The 17,958-nt window shown below is 43.2% G+C and overlaps 1 protein-coding gene across 1 annotated transcript in view; it reads left to right on the top strand.

The window, feature by feature from the left end:
- Positions 1–11,405, top strand: part of zswim7 (zinc finger, SWIM-type containing 7) — a 27,790-nt gene extending 16,385 nt beyond the window's left edge. Inside the window, exon 5 of the mRNA XM_048612314.1 lies at positions 10,941–11,405. Coding sequence (XP_048468271.1) covers positions 10,941–11,069 — 129 coding nt within the window. The 3' untranslated portion in view covers positions 11,070–11,405. The remainder of the gene's footprint in view (positions 1–10,940) is intronic.
- The last annotated feature ends 6,553 nt before the right edge of the window (positions 11,406–17,958 follow it).

Genomic DNA, 17,958 nt, shown 5'->3' on the forward strand with positions numbered 1-17,958 from the left:
GCTTCACCGTGAGGCGGACCGGGAAGGGTGTCCTGCAGTCAGCTTCATGAGGAGGCGAACTGGGAAGAGTGTCCTGCAGTCAGCTTCACCGTGAGGCAGACCGGGAAGAGAGTCCTGCAGTCAGCTTCACGGGGAGGCGGACTGGGAAGGGTGTCCTGCAGTCAGCTTCACAGTGAGGCGGACCGGGAAGAGTGTCCTGTAGTCAGTTCTAATTGAGAAAAAAAGTGACATCACAAAGTTTATAAGCTCACTGGTTGGAATTAGAAAGCGGGGTTTGGTGAACAGGTATGTTGACCAAAACAACAGGCTTATCACAGAAACCCAAATACTGATTGCTGGAAACGCTCAGCGGGGTTTCGGGTCAGAGTGACCGTTCCTCAGAATTAATGTTTCGGGTCCGGTGACCCTACCTCAGGACACTGGACCCAAAACATTAACTCTGATTTCTTTTCACAGATGCTGCTGGACCTGCTGAGTTTTACCAGCAATTTCTATTTGTGCTTCTGATTTACAGCATCCACAGTTCTTTTAGTTTTTATTTAGGCTTATCAGAGACCCTTGTTATTCAGCGGGGAGTGTCTGTTAATTTGTTGAAGCTTATCCAACGCCATCTTGCACATAGACCACGTAATAATCGAGAGATTTAAGGTTCTGCTTCTTACTCTTGTGCCTAGCTCATCATGCTGCCTATGTCATTGGTGTCTACATGGACCATGACAATAGGATCCTCTCCCTCCCACCTCAAAATCTTCTCCAACCCAGAGCATATGTTCCATAAGAAATAAGAACAAGAATAGGCCCTTTGGCCTGTCGAGCCTGCTCTGTCTTTCAATGGGATTATGGCTGATCAGACGTTCCTCACATCCACTTTCCTGCCCTTCCGTTGTCACTCTTGATTCCCCTACTCATCAGAATCTATCTATCTCAGCCTTAAATATACGTAAGGATTCTGCCACCAGCTGTCTCTTGCAAGGAGTTCCAAAGACTCTCAACCCTCTGAGAGAAAAAATTCCTCCTCATCTCAGTCTTAAATTGGTGCCCTTTAATTCTGAGACTTTGCCATCTTGTCCCAGACCCCCTCATGAGGCGAAACAGCTCTTAGCATTTATACTGTCAAGCCCATTAAGATCCTGTATGTTTCAATGGATCACCTCTTGTTCTTTTAAACTCCAGTGAGTGCAAACCTGTTCAACCTTTGCTCGTAAGACAGTTCCTTCACACCAGGGATCATCCCCATAAACCTTGGCTAAACTGCCTCCAATGAAATGATATATTTCCTTATATAAGGGGACCAAAACTGCTCTGTGCTCCGGATGTGGTCTCACCAGTACCTTGTACAATTGCAGTAAGACTTCCCGACTCTTATATTCCAGCCCCCTTGAAATAAAGGTAAACATTCAATTAACCTTGCTGATGACCTGTTTCATCTATGTGCAAATAACCTCAAGACCTTTGTGTTGCAACTTTCTGCATTGCCAGTCTTCAGCCAATTTGATTCCCTCCGCGTGATGTCAAGAAAGAGTAGGAGACACTGGATACTGCAAGGACTATGGGCCCTGATACTTTCCAACAATAGTACTGAAGACTTGTGCTCCAGAACTAGCCACACTCCAGTGTAGCTGTTCCAGTACAGTTTCAACACTGACAACACCCCAACAATGTGGAAAATTGCTCTGGTATGTCTTGTAGGACAAAGCAGGACAAATCCAACCCGGCCAACTACTGCGCCGTCAGTCTACTCTCGTTCATCAATAAAGTGATGGAAGGTGTCAGTAACAGTGCTATTAAGCAGCACCTGCTCAGTGACGCCCAGTTTGGGTTCCACCAGGGCCACTCTGCTCCTGATCTCATTACAGCCTTGGTTCAAACATGGACAAAACAGCTGAATTCCAGAGGTGAGGTGAGAGTGACAGCCCTTGACATCCAGGCTGCATTCGACTGAGTGTGGCATCAAAGAGCCCTGGCAAAACTGGAATCAATGGGTATCAGGAGCCAAACTCCATGATGGATGGAGACATACCTGACACATAGGAAGCTGGTTTTGGTTGTGGGAGGGCAGTCATCTCAGCTTCAGGACATCCCTGCAGGAGTTCCTCAGGGTAGTGTTCTAGGCCCAACCATCTTCAGCTGCTTCATTAATGACCTTCCCTCCATCATAAGGTCAGGAGTGGGGATGTTCGCTGATGATTACAGTGTTCAGCACCATTCGCGACTCCTCAATAGCTGAAGCAGCCCATGTTAAAATGCAACAAGATCTGGATATAATAATCCATCTGGATATTTAAATATGCAGACAGTATCACAATGTAAATACAGTGCAAAATCAGGTCACAGGCTAGGTATCCTGCAGTGACTAATACCGCTCAAAGCCTGTCCACCACCTACAAGGCACAAGTCAAGAATGTGATAGAATACTCCCCACTTGCCTGGATGGGTGCAGCTCCAAACAACACTCAAGAAGCTTGACACCATCCAGAATAAAGCAATTACTTAATTGACACAACATTCACAAACGTTCAGTCACTCCACCACCAATGCTCAGTAGCAGCACTGTTCACTATCTACAAGATGCACTGCAGAAATTCCCCAAAGGTCCTTAAACACCATCTTCCAAACTCACCACCTCTTCCATCCTGAAGGACAAGTGCAGCAGATACATGGGAACATGCAAGTTCCCCTCCAAGCCACTGGCCATCCTGACTTGGAAATATATTGCCACTCCTTCAGTGTCGCTGGGGCCTGGGTCAAAATCTAGGAATTCACTCCCAAACAGCATTGTAGGTCAACCTGCAGCATATGGACTGCAGTGATTGAAGAAGGCAGCTCAGTACCTCAAGGGCAACTAGGGATGGGCAATAAATGTTGGCCCATTCGCAGACATCCATGCCCCATGAGTGAAATAAAATAGAATGGGGAGGTTACGCTTCATTTCTCAGGCATTTGTGAGACTGCATCTGGAGTTCTGTACATAATTTTATTTGAATTCCATATTCTAATTTACTCTCTCCAGTTCAGACTCTGCCTGCCTCAGTTAACATAATTGCCTTTTCAGGCTTACCAATCTGATTGGTTGAACAGGCACAGTGTGACTTGGTCTCTTTACACAGATACTGTTTCCTCTATAGAAGGCGCGATACAGTCTCAGACGCTTGATAACTAACTGTAAGTTGTCGCACAAAAGGCCATAAGAACACATGGGCAACTCTGAGTGTAATGAACAGTGAGTTTCTTTTGTTAACTGCAGATTGCTGACAAATGGCAAGAAAGAAATTAAGCTGAAAATGAGCAGAAGAGGTAGTTGGAGACATACAGCAGATGCTGTGAATGATTAAATTAGCAGAAGTCAGAAGCTCTGATTACCTCAGCAATTGATTAAGTTTTTTTTTCTATTCATTTGTGAAATGTGGGGTGTCACTGGCTGGGCCAGTATTTATTGTCTGTTCCGAGTTGCCCTTGAGAAGGTGGTGGTGAGCTACCTTCTTGAACCACTGCATTCCACCTGCTGTGGGTTGATCCATAATGCCATTAGGGAGGGAATTCCAAGAGTTTGTCCAAACAACAGTGAAGGAACGGCGATAAATTTCAAGTCAGGATAGTGAGTGGTTTGATGGGGAACTTGCAGGGGGTGGTATTCCCATATATCCGCTGCCCTTGTCCTTTTAGATGGAAGCGGCCGTGGGTTTGAAAGGTGCTGTCTGAGGATCTTTGCTGAATTTCTGCAGTGCATCTTCCAAATACTAATGCTACTGAGTGTCGGTGGTGGAGGGAGTGGATGCTTGTGGATGTAGTGCCAATCAAGCAGGCTGCTTTGTCCTGGATGGTGTCAAGCTTCTTGAGTGTTGTTGGGGCTGCACACATCCAGGCAACTGGGTAGTATTCTTTCACACTCCTGACTTGTGCCTTGGAGATGGTCAACAGGCTTTGAAGAGTCAGGAGGTGAGTTACTCGCTGCAGAATTCCTGCTCTTGCAGCCACTGTGTTTATGTGGTGAATGCAGTTGAGTTTCTGGTCAATGATAACCCTCAGAATGTTGATGTTGGGGGATTTAGTGTTGGTAACACTGTTGAATGCCAAGGGGCAGTGGTTAAATTGTCTCTTATTCGTGATGGTCATAGCCTGACATTTGTGGCATGAATGTTACTGGCCACTTGTTAGCCCAAGCCTGGATATTGTCCAGATCTTGTTGCATGTGAACATGGACTGCTTCAGTATCTGAGGAGTTGTGAATGATGCTGAACATTGTGCCGTCATCAGTGTACAGCCCCACTTCTGACCTTACGATGGAGGGAAGGTCATTGATGAAGCAACTGAAGACGGTTGGGCCTAGGACACTACCCTGAGGAACTCCTGCAGAGATGTCCTGGAGCTGAGATGACCAACCTCCAACAACCACAACTTCCTATGTGTCAGGTATGACTCCATCCATCGGAGAGTTTGGCTCCTGATAGTCTCTATTCCAGTTTTGCTAGGGCTCCTTGATGCCACACTCGGTTGAATGCAGCTTTGATATCAAGGGCTGTCGCTCTCACCTCACCAAATTAGCAGCATGAATCATACTTCCCGTAGGTCAAAACAGGAGTGGCTATAAACTGCTGAGGGTAACACAAAGAGGAAAGAAGGTGATGCAGCATATAAAGGCAATGTACATTTTTGTAGCCAATCATATAATTAAGGGCAACAAACATGTGATTTGAATGTATAGAAAGGGATGATTCAATTTTACCTATGGTACTGACTGAAGAACTTGAGCCTCGGCTTGACACAGAGGATTGAGTGTCTTTGGAATTCCCTTCCTCCTAAAGGCAATAAATATTTTTAAGGCAGAGTTGGAAAGATTCTCGATGATCAGGAGAATGAAAGATGATTGGGGATATGTAGGAATGTAGAGTTAAAATCGGATCAGCCATGATCTTATTCAATGGTGGGGCGGGCTCAGAGGGCCGAGTGACCTACTCATCTTTGTTCACACGTACCTTTTATGCAGCAGGTGGCCAGCCATTAGATACCACTCACATTGTTTCTTTAGAGAAATACCCAGTATATCATTTCACTTTCCTTCTATGCTTTATTATCAATTACAGAAATTCATTTGGGGCCAAAGCTGATTTGCTTAAAAAAAGACATAACAATAAAGAGATTGCTGTCAGAGTAATTTGCAACTTCAATTAAAATATGCATTAAAACCATTCCAGTGTAATTAAGAAAGTCAATGAGTTCAGGAACCGATTTGTCCTACATTTGAAGGATTGTGGCCTTCTCCTCTGAAAGCATCCAACAATTATCCTAAGGTGAGGGATGTTCTGTACTGAGCGTGACAGTCTATTTTTGTCAACATTATTTGCAAGCGGATTTCACCCAGAAGAATTAGCTCATCAAACACCCTTCCTCCCTTTTTCAGTAATCTCTGCTTTCCTAAGACAACAGTGTCAGGCAAGACATCCTAAAAGGATAACACATTCAACTCTGGCAAAATAAAGGAGTTTCATGATTTAGGATCAAAATAGTTTTGGAGCTGGTATACAGCAAGTCCCCACTCAACATTGATTCACATGCTTTGTTTCATTTTAGCATTGTTAGCTCAGTGTCAGAATATTGTTTAACATTGTCAGCTTCACTTTAACATTGTTTGCCAGACTTGCTGTTCTATAGCCTACGTGCTCAGGTGACTTTCCCTCCAGATCTCCTGCCTTTGCCATTGCTTCTCAGCATTGCCTCTCTCAGACTTTATCTCTTAGTCTAGCCTCTCACTTGGCATTAGTTCCGGGCCTCGTTTCTCCTAGTCCCTTGCTTTTCCCAGGCCTTGATTTTCCCCCTTCCCCTAAGGCCTCTCACCCCAGCCTCATTTTACCTGCACAATGCCGCATTGTGTCGCTTCTCACCACCTCACCCTTGTCTCCTACCCGGCCTTGCTCCACAGGGTTGCTGTGCTCTGGCCCCATGTCCCTCCTGGTGTTGATCTCTCCCAGCTCCATGTTCCTTGTCTGATTTACTTTAGGATTGTCATTCGTATGAATGATTGGGATGAGAATATAGAAGGCATGGTTAGTAAGTTTGTGGACGACACCAAAATTAGTGGCATAGTAGACAATGAAGAAGGTTTTCTAAGATTACAGAGGGATCTTGATCAAATGGATCAATGGGCTGTAAAGTGGCAGATGAGGATAAAGGAGGTTTTGCATTTGGGTACAAAAACCGAGGCAGGATTTATACAATTAATTTGTAGGGTCTTGGATAGTGTTGTAGAACAGAGGGACCTATGGGTTCAGTTACCTAATTCTTTGAAGTTTGCATCATATATAGACAGGATAGTTAAGAAGGTGTTTAGAATGCTTGTCTTTATTACTCTGTCCTTTGAGTACAGGAGTTGGGAAGTCATGTTGAGGTTGTACAGGACATTGGTGAGGCCTCTTCTGGACTATTGTGTCCGGTTCTGGTCACCTAGTTATAGTAAGTGTATTATTAAACTGAAGAGGGTTCAGAAGAGATTTACCTGGTATGGAAGGTATGAGTTATAAAGAAAGGCTGGGTATGCTGGGACTTTTTTCACTGGAGCATAGGAGGTTGAGAGGTGACCTTATAGAAGTTTATCATGAGGGGAATAGATAGACTTAATGGTAGGTATCTTTTCCCCAGGATGGGAGATTTCAAGACTAGGGGGCATATTTTTAAACTGAGAGAAGAGAGATTTAAAAATGACAACAGGCAATTTTTTTTACACAGGGTGGTTCACATGTGAAATGAATTTCCTGAGGAAGTGGTGGATGTAGGCACAGTTACAATGTTTAAAAGACACTTAAAGAAATACATGAATAGGAAAGGTTTGGAGGGAAATGGGCCAGGAGCAGGCAGGCGGGACTAGTTTAGTTTGGGATTATGTTTAGCATGGACTGGTTGGACTAAAGGGTCTGTTTTCATGCTGTATCTCTGACTCTAGGTTCTTCTGTTGCTATTGACTCAGGTCTTGAGTTCCCTGCTGACTTCATAGTGTGGTCCAGGGTTCTTTTTAGTGGCAGGTGTCAGTCAGTGCGGGTATAGGCTTTAGCTGTTACCTACACTGATCAACCTCAGCCAGCAGATGGAGCTTGGTCAACCTAACAGTACTGTAGAGTGAAATGATTTATTAATTTTCAAAAATATTGCTTTGTGTTTCTTCTGTAGTAATATCTTAATTTTTTTTGTAGTGCAGAATGTCCAAAGGAACCTAACTCTGACATTGACATTGATCCCTCTGGGAAAGCATGATTCACTTCATGTTGTGATTTTCAGAGAGATAACCATAAATTAAAGTGAGGATTTGCAGTAATCATGTATGTCCCCAGTCATTGAATCTGTATATTGAATGCTTCGGTTCAACCCGGCAGCCAATTTGATGCCTAAATACTTGTGTTAATTAAATATTTCATGTACACATTATGGATCTTTACGATTATTAACTGACCCTTCTCTTAATGTCTATAATTAGTTTTATTGTCTTCTGTTCAGTTTAATAGAACTGTTATCACGCCATGTTACAAACAGTAGTTAAGAAGGTGTTTAGCATGCTTGCCTTTATTGCTTAGACCATTGAGTATAGAAGTTGGAACGTTGTGTTGAGGTTGTATAGGACATTGGTGAGGCCACTTCTGGAGCGCTGTGTGCAGTTCCAGTCGCCCTGCTATAGGAAGGATATTGGTAAATTGGAGAGTGTTCGGAAAAGATTTACCAGAATGTTGCCAGATTGGCGGGTTTGAGTTATAAGGAGAGGCTGGATTGGCTGGGACTTTTTTTCGCTGGAGCTTAGATGACTGATGGGTAATGTTGTAGAGGTTTATAAAATCATGAGGGCCATAGATAAGGTGAATAGCAAAGGTCTTATCCCTAGGGTGGGGGAGTTCAAAACACAGGGGGTGTATTTTTAAAGTGAAAGACGAAAGATTTAAAGGGGACCTGAGAGGCAAATTTTTCCACACAGAGGGTGGTTCATATGTGGAACGAACTACCAGAGGAAGTGTTTTTTATTCATTCACAGGATGAGGGCGTTGCTGGCTAGGCAGCATTTATTGCCCATCCGTAATTGCCCAGAGGGCAGCTAAGAGTCAACCACATTGATGAGGGTCTGGAGTCACATGTAGGCCAGACCAGGTAAGGATGGCAGTTTCCTTCCCTAAAAGACATTAGTGAACCAGATGGGTTTTTCCGACAATCGACAGTGGATTCATGGTCATCGTTAGAATCTTAATTCCAGATATTTATTGAATTCAAATTCCACCATCTGCCGTGACGGGATTCGAATCTGGGTCTCCAGGACATTATCTGGGTCTCTGGATTAACAGTCCAGCGATAATACCACTAGGCCATTGCCTCCCCTATTGGTAGATGCAGGTCCAGTTACAAAATTTAAAAGATATTTGGACACCGGTAAATGAATAGGAAAGGTTTAGAAGGATATGGGCCAACCACAGGCAAGGGGGACAAGTTTAGTTTGAGAATCTTGGTCGGCGTGGACAAGTTGGGCTGAAGGGTCTGTTTCTGTGCTGTGTGACTCTATGACTAAACATCGTCTCTAATTGTATGTCATTTACATTGTTATTCCTGATGATACCCCCAAGTACCATCTCATCAGAATAACTCAAGATTTTGATGTTGGTGTGCTTTTGTCAGAGTTGTACAGCATGGAAGCAGACTCTTTGGTTCAACTCGTCCGTGCTGACCAGATATTCTAAATTAATCTAGTCCCATTTGGCCCATATCCCTCTAAACCTTTCTTACTCATGTACCCATCCCAGATGCCTTTTAAATGTTGTAATTGTACTGACCTTCTCCACTTCCTCTGGCAGCTCATTCCATACATGCACCACCCTCTGTGGAAAAAGTTGCAGTCGGTCACTTTTAAATCTTTCGCCTCTCACCTTAAACCTATGTCCTCCAGCTTTGGTCTCCCCTACCCTGAGACAAAGTCTGGGACTATTCACTCTATACCATGCCCCTTGTGTTTTTATAAACCTCTGTAAGGTCATCTCTCAGCCTCCAACGCTCCAGGGAATAAAGCCCCAGCCTATTCAGCCTCTCCCTATTAGCTCAAACCCTCCAACCCCGGCAACATCCTCATAAATCATTTCTGAACCCTTTCAAGTTAAACAGCACTTTTCCTATAGCAGGGAGACCAGAATTGAACGCAGTATTCCTAACCAATGTCCTGTACATCTGCAATATGGCATCCCATTCCTGTACTTAATGCACTAACCAATTAAGGCAAGCATGCCAAATGCAGCCTTCACTACCCAGTCTACCTGGGAATCCACTTTCAAGGAACTATGAACTTACACCCCAAGGTCTCTTTGTTCAACAACAATCCCCAGGACCTTACCATTAAGTGTATAAGACCTGCCCTGATTTGCCTTTCCAAAATGCCACACCTCACATTTATCTAAATTAAACTCCTTCTGCTACTCTTTGGCCCATTGGCCCATCTGATCAAGGTCCTGTTGTATTCTGAGATAGCATTCTTCAGTATCCACGACACCACTGATTTTGGTGTCATCTGCAAACTTACTAACCGTACCTCCAATGTTCACATCCAAATCATTTATATAAATGATGAAAAGCAGTGGACCTAGCGCACCGCTGGTCACAGGTCTCCAGTCTGAAAGCAACCCTTTACCACCAATCTCTGTCTCCTACCTTCAAGCCAATTTTATATCCAATTGGCTAGTTCCCCTAGATCCCATGTGATGTAACCTTACTAACCAGTCTACCATGTGGAACCTTGTCAAACGCTTTGCTGAAGTCCAAATAGATCATGTCCATCACTCTGCCTTCATTAATCTTCTTTGTCACTTCTTCAAAAAACTCAATCAAGTTAGAGAAACATGATTTCCCATGCACAAAGTTATGTTGACGATTCCTAATGAGTCCTTGCCTTTCCAAATGCATGTAAATCCTGTCCCTCGGAATCCCGTCCAACAGCTTACCCACCACTGACGTCAGGTTCACCGGTCTATAGTTCTCTGGCCTTTCCGTATCACCTTTCTTAAATAGTGGCATCACATTAGCCACCGTCCAGTCTTCCGGCACCTTGCCTGTGGCTATCGATGATGCAAATATCTCAGCACGGGGCCCAGCAATCACTTCCGTAGCTTCGCACAAAATTCTGGAATACACCTGATCAGGTTTTGGGGATTTATCCACGTTTATTCATTTTAAGACATTTAGCATTTCCTGCTCTGTAAAATGAACACTTCTCAAGATGTCACTATTTATTTTTCCAAGTTCTCTAGCTTCCATATCCTTCTCTACTGTAAATACTGCTGTGAAATAGTCATTTGGTATCTCGCCCATATCCAGCAGTTCTACACATAGAAAACTTGCTGATCTTTCAGGAACCCGATTCTCTCCCTATGTACTCTTTTGTCCTTAGTGTATTTATAGAATCTCTGGATTCTTGTTAACCCTATTTGCCAAAGCTATTTCCAGTCCCCTTTTTGCTTTCCTGATTCTCTTCTTAAGTATATTCCTACTGCCCTTGTACTCTTCCAGGGATTCACTCAGTCCTAGCTATCTATACCTGACGTATGCCTCCTCCTTTTTTCTTTGTTGGCAATCGTTTGTATAGAGGATAAAAGGTACATGGCCATGCAGTATTCATTAACATAGGTCTGAGTAAATCCGTTGGATTGTATTTTGCCTCTGTCAAAGTCAGAAACCTTCTTGAGCATCGCCATGCTCACATTTTTATGCTAACCACTTGAAATTCCCTGATCTCTCCTTTTATGCTCCTTTTATTGAACACCAGTATCCCAGGTTGATTAATTTTATTGCTAGTGACACATTCATTGATTATCTTGTCAAAAGTACAACATTAAATTGTAAGCTGATGAAAGAAAATTCAAGTTTTGATCAATTAAAGTAGTAATTTCTGTTGACATCTTTCCCTCTTGATTTTCCTTTCTTGCATTTTGCAGTGTAAGCATATTCTTGCTGTATATCTGTGTCAAGCCATGGGAGTGTCCCACCAGCTGAAAGTCTCAGACAAGCAACTCACCAGCTTTCTGCTGGCCAAGGATAAGGAACCTGGAGCCTCACCACATTAAAGGTCACCTTTCAATTTGGAGAAAGGAAAACTGCTAAGAGACGTTTTTACGTGATGTACAAGCCTACAGATTGGCCATTGATGTCCCCCAGTTACAAAGCTTGAGTCTGCTGTACAAAGACGACTAACTGCAAACAACAAGAAGCAGGCAAGCTTTTCAATGAAGAAGATAACACTTCGATTATTACAGTTGCTCGAATAATAGAAATGTCAGATGGAAGGAGACAGCATTGTTCCAAGCACTCTGGAAGAGGAAAAAGATGTTTCATTTCCAAACCCGTGTAACTTTTAGCCCCCAAGGTTGTGTGTTGCCAAAATAAAAACATCTGACAACGTCTTTGCTACATTGCTCCTTCGCGAGACTTCATCTGAGCTGATGCTTCAGCACAGCACTAAGGGAATCATGTCATCTCGCAAATTAAACACTTAGCCAAGGTCAGTGAAAAGTCCCATTTCATTAATTGAAGAAGAGCGGGAGCATTCTCCTGCCAAGAAATATTCACTTAAAGAACATCACCAAAGGCAGATCCTTATGCATTAATTTGCTTTGTTGATGGCACCTTCCTTGCAAATACTGGCTGCCACATTTGCCTCCAGTTCAAGTTAATTATTGGCTGCGTTGCAATTGGAGACCTATTGAGAATGTGAAAAAGCACTACAAAATACAGTTTTATTGTTTATTACTGCATTTTCAATGCATATTTTAGCAAATTTAGTTTATAAGCAATGATTTATTTTAAATGTTTCAATTGTGCATTCATCTACCAGACCACAGAACAAGTTTGGTCATTCAGTAGTTATCCATCTGTCTGCTTGTTATAGAGTCCTATAGGCATACAGCATAGAAACATGCCCTTTGCCCCACCATGTTTATAACAACCAGCAAACATCAAACTAATCCCATTTACCTGAACTTGATCCATAACTTATTATGCCTGGCATTTTAAGTGTTCATCCAAATGTTGTGAGAGTATGTGCCTCCACTACCCTCTCAGGCAGTACGTTCCATATATCTACAATATTTTGGGTGTAAAACATTTTCTCAGATCTCCCCTACCACTTACTACTCACCTTAAATGTATGGCCTGTGGTCTTTGACATGCCTGCCATGGGGAAGAGATTCTCACAATCTACCCTGTCTATGCCTCTTGTAATTTTAGACACCTCAATCAGATTTCTTCAGCCTCCTCTGCTCCAAAGAAAACAATCCAGCTTATCTAGTCATAACTGAGACTTTTCATCCCAGGCAGCATCCTGGTGATTCTGTGTTATATGTTCTAATCTCTGCACCCTCGCCATTGCAATTCCAACAATGTGACAACCAGAACCGCACACAGTATTACATCTTTGGCCTAACCAATATTTTATAAAGTTGTAACAAGACTTCCTTACTCCTATATTCTTTGCTCCAGCTGATGAAGGCAAGCATTCCATATGCCTTCTTTGCCACCCTGTCATGTGCTGACACTTTCAGAGATCTATGGACATGTACACTGAGGTGCCTTTGTTCCTCAGTACTCCCCAAGGACCTATCATTCATTGTGTATATGCTTCTCTTATTAGACCTCCCATCATCTCGCACTTATTGGAATTAAATTCCATCTGCCATTGCTGTGCCCAATTTACCAGTTGATCAATGTCAGACTATAGCCTAAGACCATCCTCAGTTTCAACAATACCCCCAGTTCTCATGTCATCTGCAGACTTGCAAATTAAACCTTCTATATTCACATTCAAGTCTTTAATGTAAATAACAATCAGCAAGGCTCCCAAAACCGAACCTTATGGTACAGCACTGGGTCACAGATTCTTCCAGTTACAAAAACATTCCTCCACCATCACCCTTCGCCACCTATTTAAAAGCCAGTTTTTGATCCAAGATAACAAGGTGTAGAGCTGGATCCAGTTTGCCAACAGACCTTACTGAAGCCCATGTAAACTACATCAACTGCAACACCCTCATCAATATATTTAGTCAGCTATTCAAAAACTACTCAAATTAGCCAGACAGGATCTCCTTCTAACAAATCCACACTGACTATCCCTGATCAATCCTTTCTTTTCCAAGAATTGATTAATCCTGTCCTTCAGAATTTTTCCAATAATTTCCCTACTACTGACCTTAGACTAACTGGTCTGTAATTTCCTGGCCTATCCAGGCTGCACTTCTTGAACAAAGGAACCACATTAGCTTCCTTCAGTTATCTGGCACTTCACCTGTGGCCAGTGAAGTATTAAATGTTTCTGCAGGGCTCCAGCACTCTCCTCCCTTGCCTCCCATAGCAGCCTCGGATGCACCTCATCATGCCCTGGGGTTTATGCACCTGTATGCGCACTAAAACATCTAATGCTCCTTATCATAACGTATTCTAGAACATCATCATCCCAAGCGAAATCCCCAGCTACAACATCTTTCTCCTCAGTGAGTACACTTGAGTATTTGTTTAAGACCTCACCCACATCCATGCACAGATTGCCCCTTTAGTCTCTAATAGGTCTCACTCTTTCCCTGGTAATCCTCTTACTCTTAATATACTAATAAAAAGCCTTGGGGTTTCCCTTGATCCCATTTGCCAAAGATATTTTGTGGCTCCTCTTCACCCTCCTAATTTCCTTTTTAAGCGACCTCCTACACTCTGTAATATTTTAATATTATATTCCTGTTTTTAATGCACTGTACCTTTCATATGCTTCCTCCTTTTTCGTTATCAGGCACTCTATCCCTTGGCATCCAGGGTTACCTGGACTTGCTGCCCTTTCTCTTCACTCTTAGGGGAACATGCTGACCCTGAATTCTCACTGTATTCCTTTTAAAAGACTCCCACTTTCCAAATGCAGACATACTTGCAAGTAGCTGCTCCCAGTCTATGTTTGTCAGATCCTGTCTAATGATATTGAAGCTTGGCGAGCCAACCAACCTCAACACCCACAACCTGAGCTACAAATCTACTCCAAAACCTTAATGATATTGAAATTTTTCCCCAATTTAGACACTTCTGCACTATCCTTATTCCATTCGATAATGACTTTGAAACTTACAGAGTTACGGTCACTATCTCCAAAATGCTTACTCACTTAAACTTCAACCCCTTGACTGGCTTCATTCCCTAGGATTAGGCTAGCACTGCCCCATCTCTACTAGGACCATCTATGTACTGGTGCAAAAAGCTCTCCTGGATGGACTTTAAAAATTACACCCCGTCTAATCCTTTCACACCAAGGCGAGCCCGGTTGATGTTAGCAAAGTTGAAGTCCCCTACAACACTAACCCTGTTCCTCCTGTGCATTTCTACATATCTGCCTACATATCAGCTCCTCTATCTCCCTTTGACTGTTGGGAGGTCTGCAATATAATCCCAGCAAGGTAATCGCCCTGCTTTATTTTTAAGTTTACCCAGATGGCCTCATTTGAAGATGCTTCTGTGATGTCCTCCCTTATTAATGCAGTGATGGTTTCCTTTATCAATAATAAGGGGAGGTAGTGGCCTACTCGTACTATCGCTGGATTGTTCATCCAGAGACTCAATGTTCTGGGGATGTGGATTCGAATCCCACCACGGCAGATGATTGAATTTGAATTCAATTTAAAAAAAATTCTGGAATCAAGAGTCTAATAATGACCATGAATCCATTGTCAATTGTCAGAAAAACCCATCTGGTTCACTAAGGTCCTTTGGGGAAGGAAACTACCATCCTTACCTGGTCTGACCTACATGTGAATCCAAACCCACAGCAATGTGGTTGACTCTTAACTGACCTTAGGACAATTAAGAATGGGCAATAAATGCTGGCCTAGCCAGTGATGCCCACATCCCATGAATGAATAAAAGAATTGCCCTGACCTCTCACATTACCCCCCCCGCCATTGCACCTGAAACTTCTCTACCCTGAATGTTGAGCTGCAAGTCTTGACCTTCCTTCAACCATGTCTCCATGATTGTAACAATATCATGATCCCATGTGTTATTCAACGCTCTTAAGTTCATCCACTTTACCAGTCTAGCTCCTTGTACTACTTTAGCTTTCTGACTCCTCGTATCTTATCCTGCCCATATCGTCTCTGCCTGCTGGACTGTCCTAGCATTCCTTTTATATCTGATTGGACCTTGCAACTGATTTTGCATCCGTATCTACCTGCCAAATTAGATTAAAACCTCGCCAATAGCACAAGCAAACCTCCCAACAAGGATATTGGATCCATTCTGGTTCAGGTGCAACCCAATCAGCTTGTACAGGTCTCATCTCCCCCAGAAACTGTCCCAGTGATCCAAAAGTCTAAAGCATTCCCTCCTACACTATCCCTCTAGCCATGCATACATCTGACCTATCTTCCTATTCCTATTCTCAGTAGGGTTGGAAATAATCCAGAGATTAGAACCTTAGTAGTCTTCTTCTTTAATCTACTGCCTAACTCTCTAAATTCATGTTGCAGGACTTTTTTTTAATGCATGTCATTGGTATAGACATTTACCATGACAGCTGGCTGTTCACCCTTCCACTTCAGAATACCCTGTCGCTGCTCCGTGACCCTAGCACCAGGGAGACAGCATACCATTCAAGAGTTTTGTTTGCTTCCACAGAACCGCCTTTCAATTTCGCTGCTGTGCAACAGGGCCAGCCATGGTGCCACAGACTTGGCTAATGCAGCTTTCCCCTGAGAAGCCATTTCCCTCTCCCCTAACTATATCCAACTGTCTATCTGTTTGCGAGGGGTATAGCCACAGTGGAGTCCTGCAGTGCTTGCCCATGCTTTACCAGTGGTCACTCAACTCTTTTTCTGTCTCTGTAGTCTTTATTGGTGGTGTGACCAGCTCACTATCCACAATGTTCTCAGCCTCATGGATGCTCCATGTGAGTCCATCCATGGCTCCAGGCGCTCAGTCAGGAGTTGCAGCTGAACTCACTTCCTGCACACGTAGTCACCATGGAGACCGGAAATGTCCCTGATTTCCCACTTTTTGCAGGAGAAGCATTCCATGGGTTCTCCTGCCATTTAAACCTTATCGACTACAAACAATAAACTAGGAACCAATTACTCAACTCTGCCCACAACGCCCTCTCTCCTCAATTCTTAACCTGAGGAAGGAGCAACACTCCAAAAGCTAGTGTGTTCAAATAAATCTGTTGACTATAGCCTGGGATCTTGTCCAACTCAGTTCAACACTGGCACTTCCACATAAATTCTTAACGAACTTGTTGACTATGACTCTGCAGGAACCCTCCTATACAGCATGGAAACAATGATTGAGTCAACCAGTTACATGCAGTGAACATGCTGTCATGGTCACATACTGTTGTGGTCCTGGCTCTTCCAGATGACCATGAGTCCTAAAGATAAAAGCGTATTTATTTCGTATTAAAAAAATGCCATAGTTTTAACAATAATATGGAGAGTATGATATCTAGAGAATACAGAGCACCTTGTCACATTGGATAAGTGAAATAGCCTGTCACCTGCCTTGTCTCCAGTAAAGACCCTGATCAGCTTACTTCATTGTACCCTAATTGTCTGTGGAGTTGTTTTAAATTAGTTAATTTAAATAAATATCTTTATTACAAAGCTTTCAGTTGCATAGGTTTCACCAATAGACTGTTGAAATAAGTGCATGTAGTTCTTCACAAAGTTTGAGCTTGAAAAGTATAGAGTAAGCTAGTAACTTTATGCCTGTAAAAAGATAACAGTTGCTGGCCATACTCTAAAGATAAAATAGATCAGTCAGTTGTCATCCCAGTAGTTTCAGCTGTAGCGATTCCCAATGTGACCATGGAAGTTGAGTGTTAACAAGCTATTCACTGGTGGGACATCATAACTGAGTCTTGGCCTGCCCTTACTATTTACCATGGAGCTACAGGACCCTCATAGATACTGTTTTTCCAGTCTGGCTCCCTGGTTTTAATTCAAGTTGTCCCCATTGAGATCAGCTAACTTAATGCAGACCAGGATTTGAACTTTGCAGTTAACCTAGTCTGTGACAATCTGGAGAATAGTTACATAGAACATTACAGCGCAGTACAGGCCCTTCGGCCCTCGATGTTGCGCCGACCTGTGAAACCAATCTGAAGCCCATCTAAACTAAACTATTCCATTATCATCCATATGTTTATCCAATGACCATTTAAATGCCCTTAAAGTTGGCGAGTCTACTACTGTTGCAGGCAGGGCATTCCACGCCCTTACTACTTTGAGGAAAGAACCTACCTCTGACATCTGTCCTATATCTATCACCCCTCAATTTAAAGCTATGTCCCCTCGTGCTAGCCACCACCATCCGAGGAAAAAGGCTCCCACTGTCCACCCTATCTAATCCTCTGATCATCTTGTATGTCTCTATTAAGTCACCTCTTAACCTTCTCTCTAACGAAAACAGCCTCAAGTCCCTCAGCCTTTCCTCATAAGACCTTCCCTCCATACCAGGCAACATCCTGGTAAATCTCCAATGCTTCCACGTCCTTCCTATAATGCGGTGACCAGAACTGTAAGCAATACTCCAAGTGCGGCCGCACCAGAGTTTTGTACAGCTGCAACATGACCTCATGGCTCCGAAACTCAATCCCTCTACCAATAAAACCTAACACACCGTACACCTTCTTAACAACCCTATCAACCTGGGTGGCAACTTTCAGTGATCTATGCACATGGACACCGAGATCTTTCTGCTCATCCACACTACCAAGAATCTTACCATTAGCCCAGTACTCTGTATTCCTGTTACTCCTTCCAAAGTGAATCACCTCACACTTTTCCGCATTAAACTCCATTTGCCACCTCTCAGCCCAGTTCTGCAGCTTATCTATGTCCCTCTGTAACCTGCAACAGCCTTCCGCACTATCCACAACTCCACTGACTTTGGTGTCATCCGCAAATTTACTAACCCATCCTTCTACGCCCT

Source organism: Rhincodon typus, chromosome 26 (assembly GCF_021869965.1).
Source record: "Rhincodon typus isolate 14 chromosome 26, sRhiTyp1.1, whole genome shotgun sequence".
Classification (NCBI taxonomy): Eukaryota; Metazoa; Chordata; class Chondrichthyes; order Orectolobiformes; family Rhincodontidae; genus Rhincodon; species Rhincodon typus.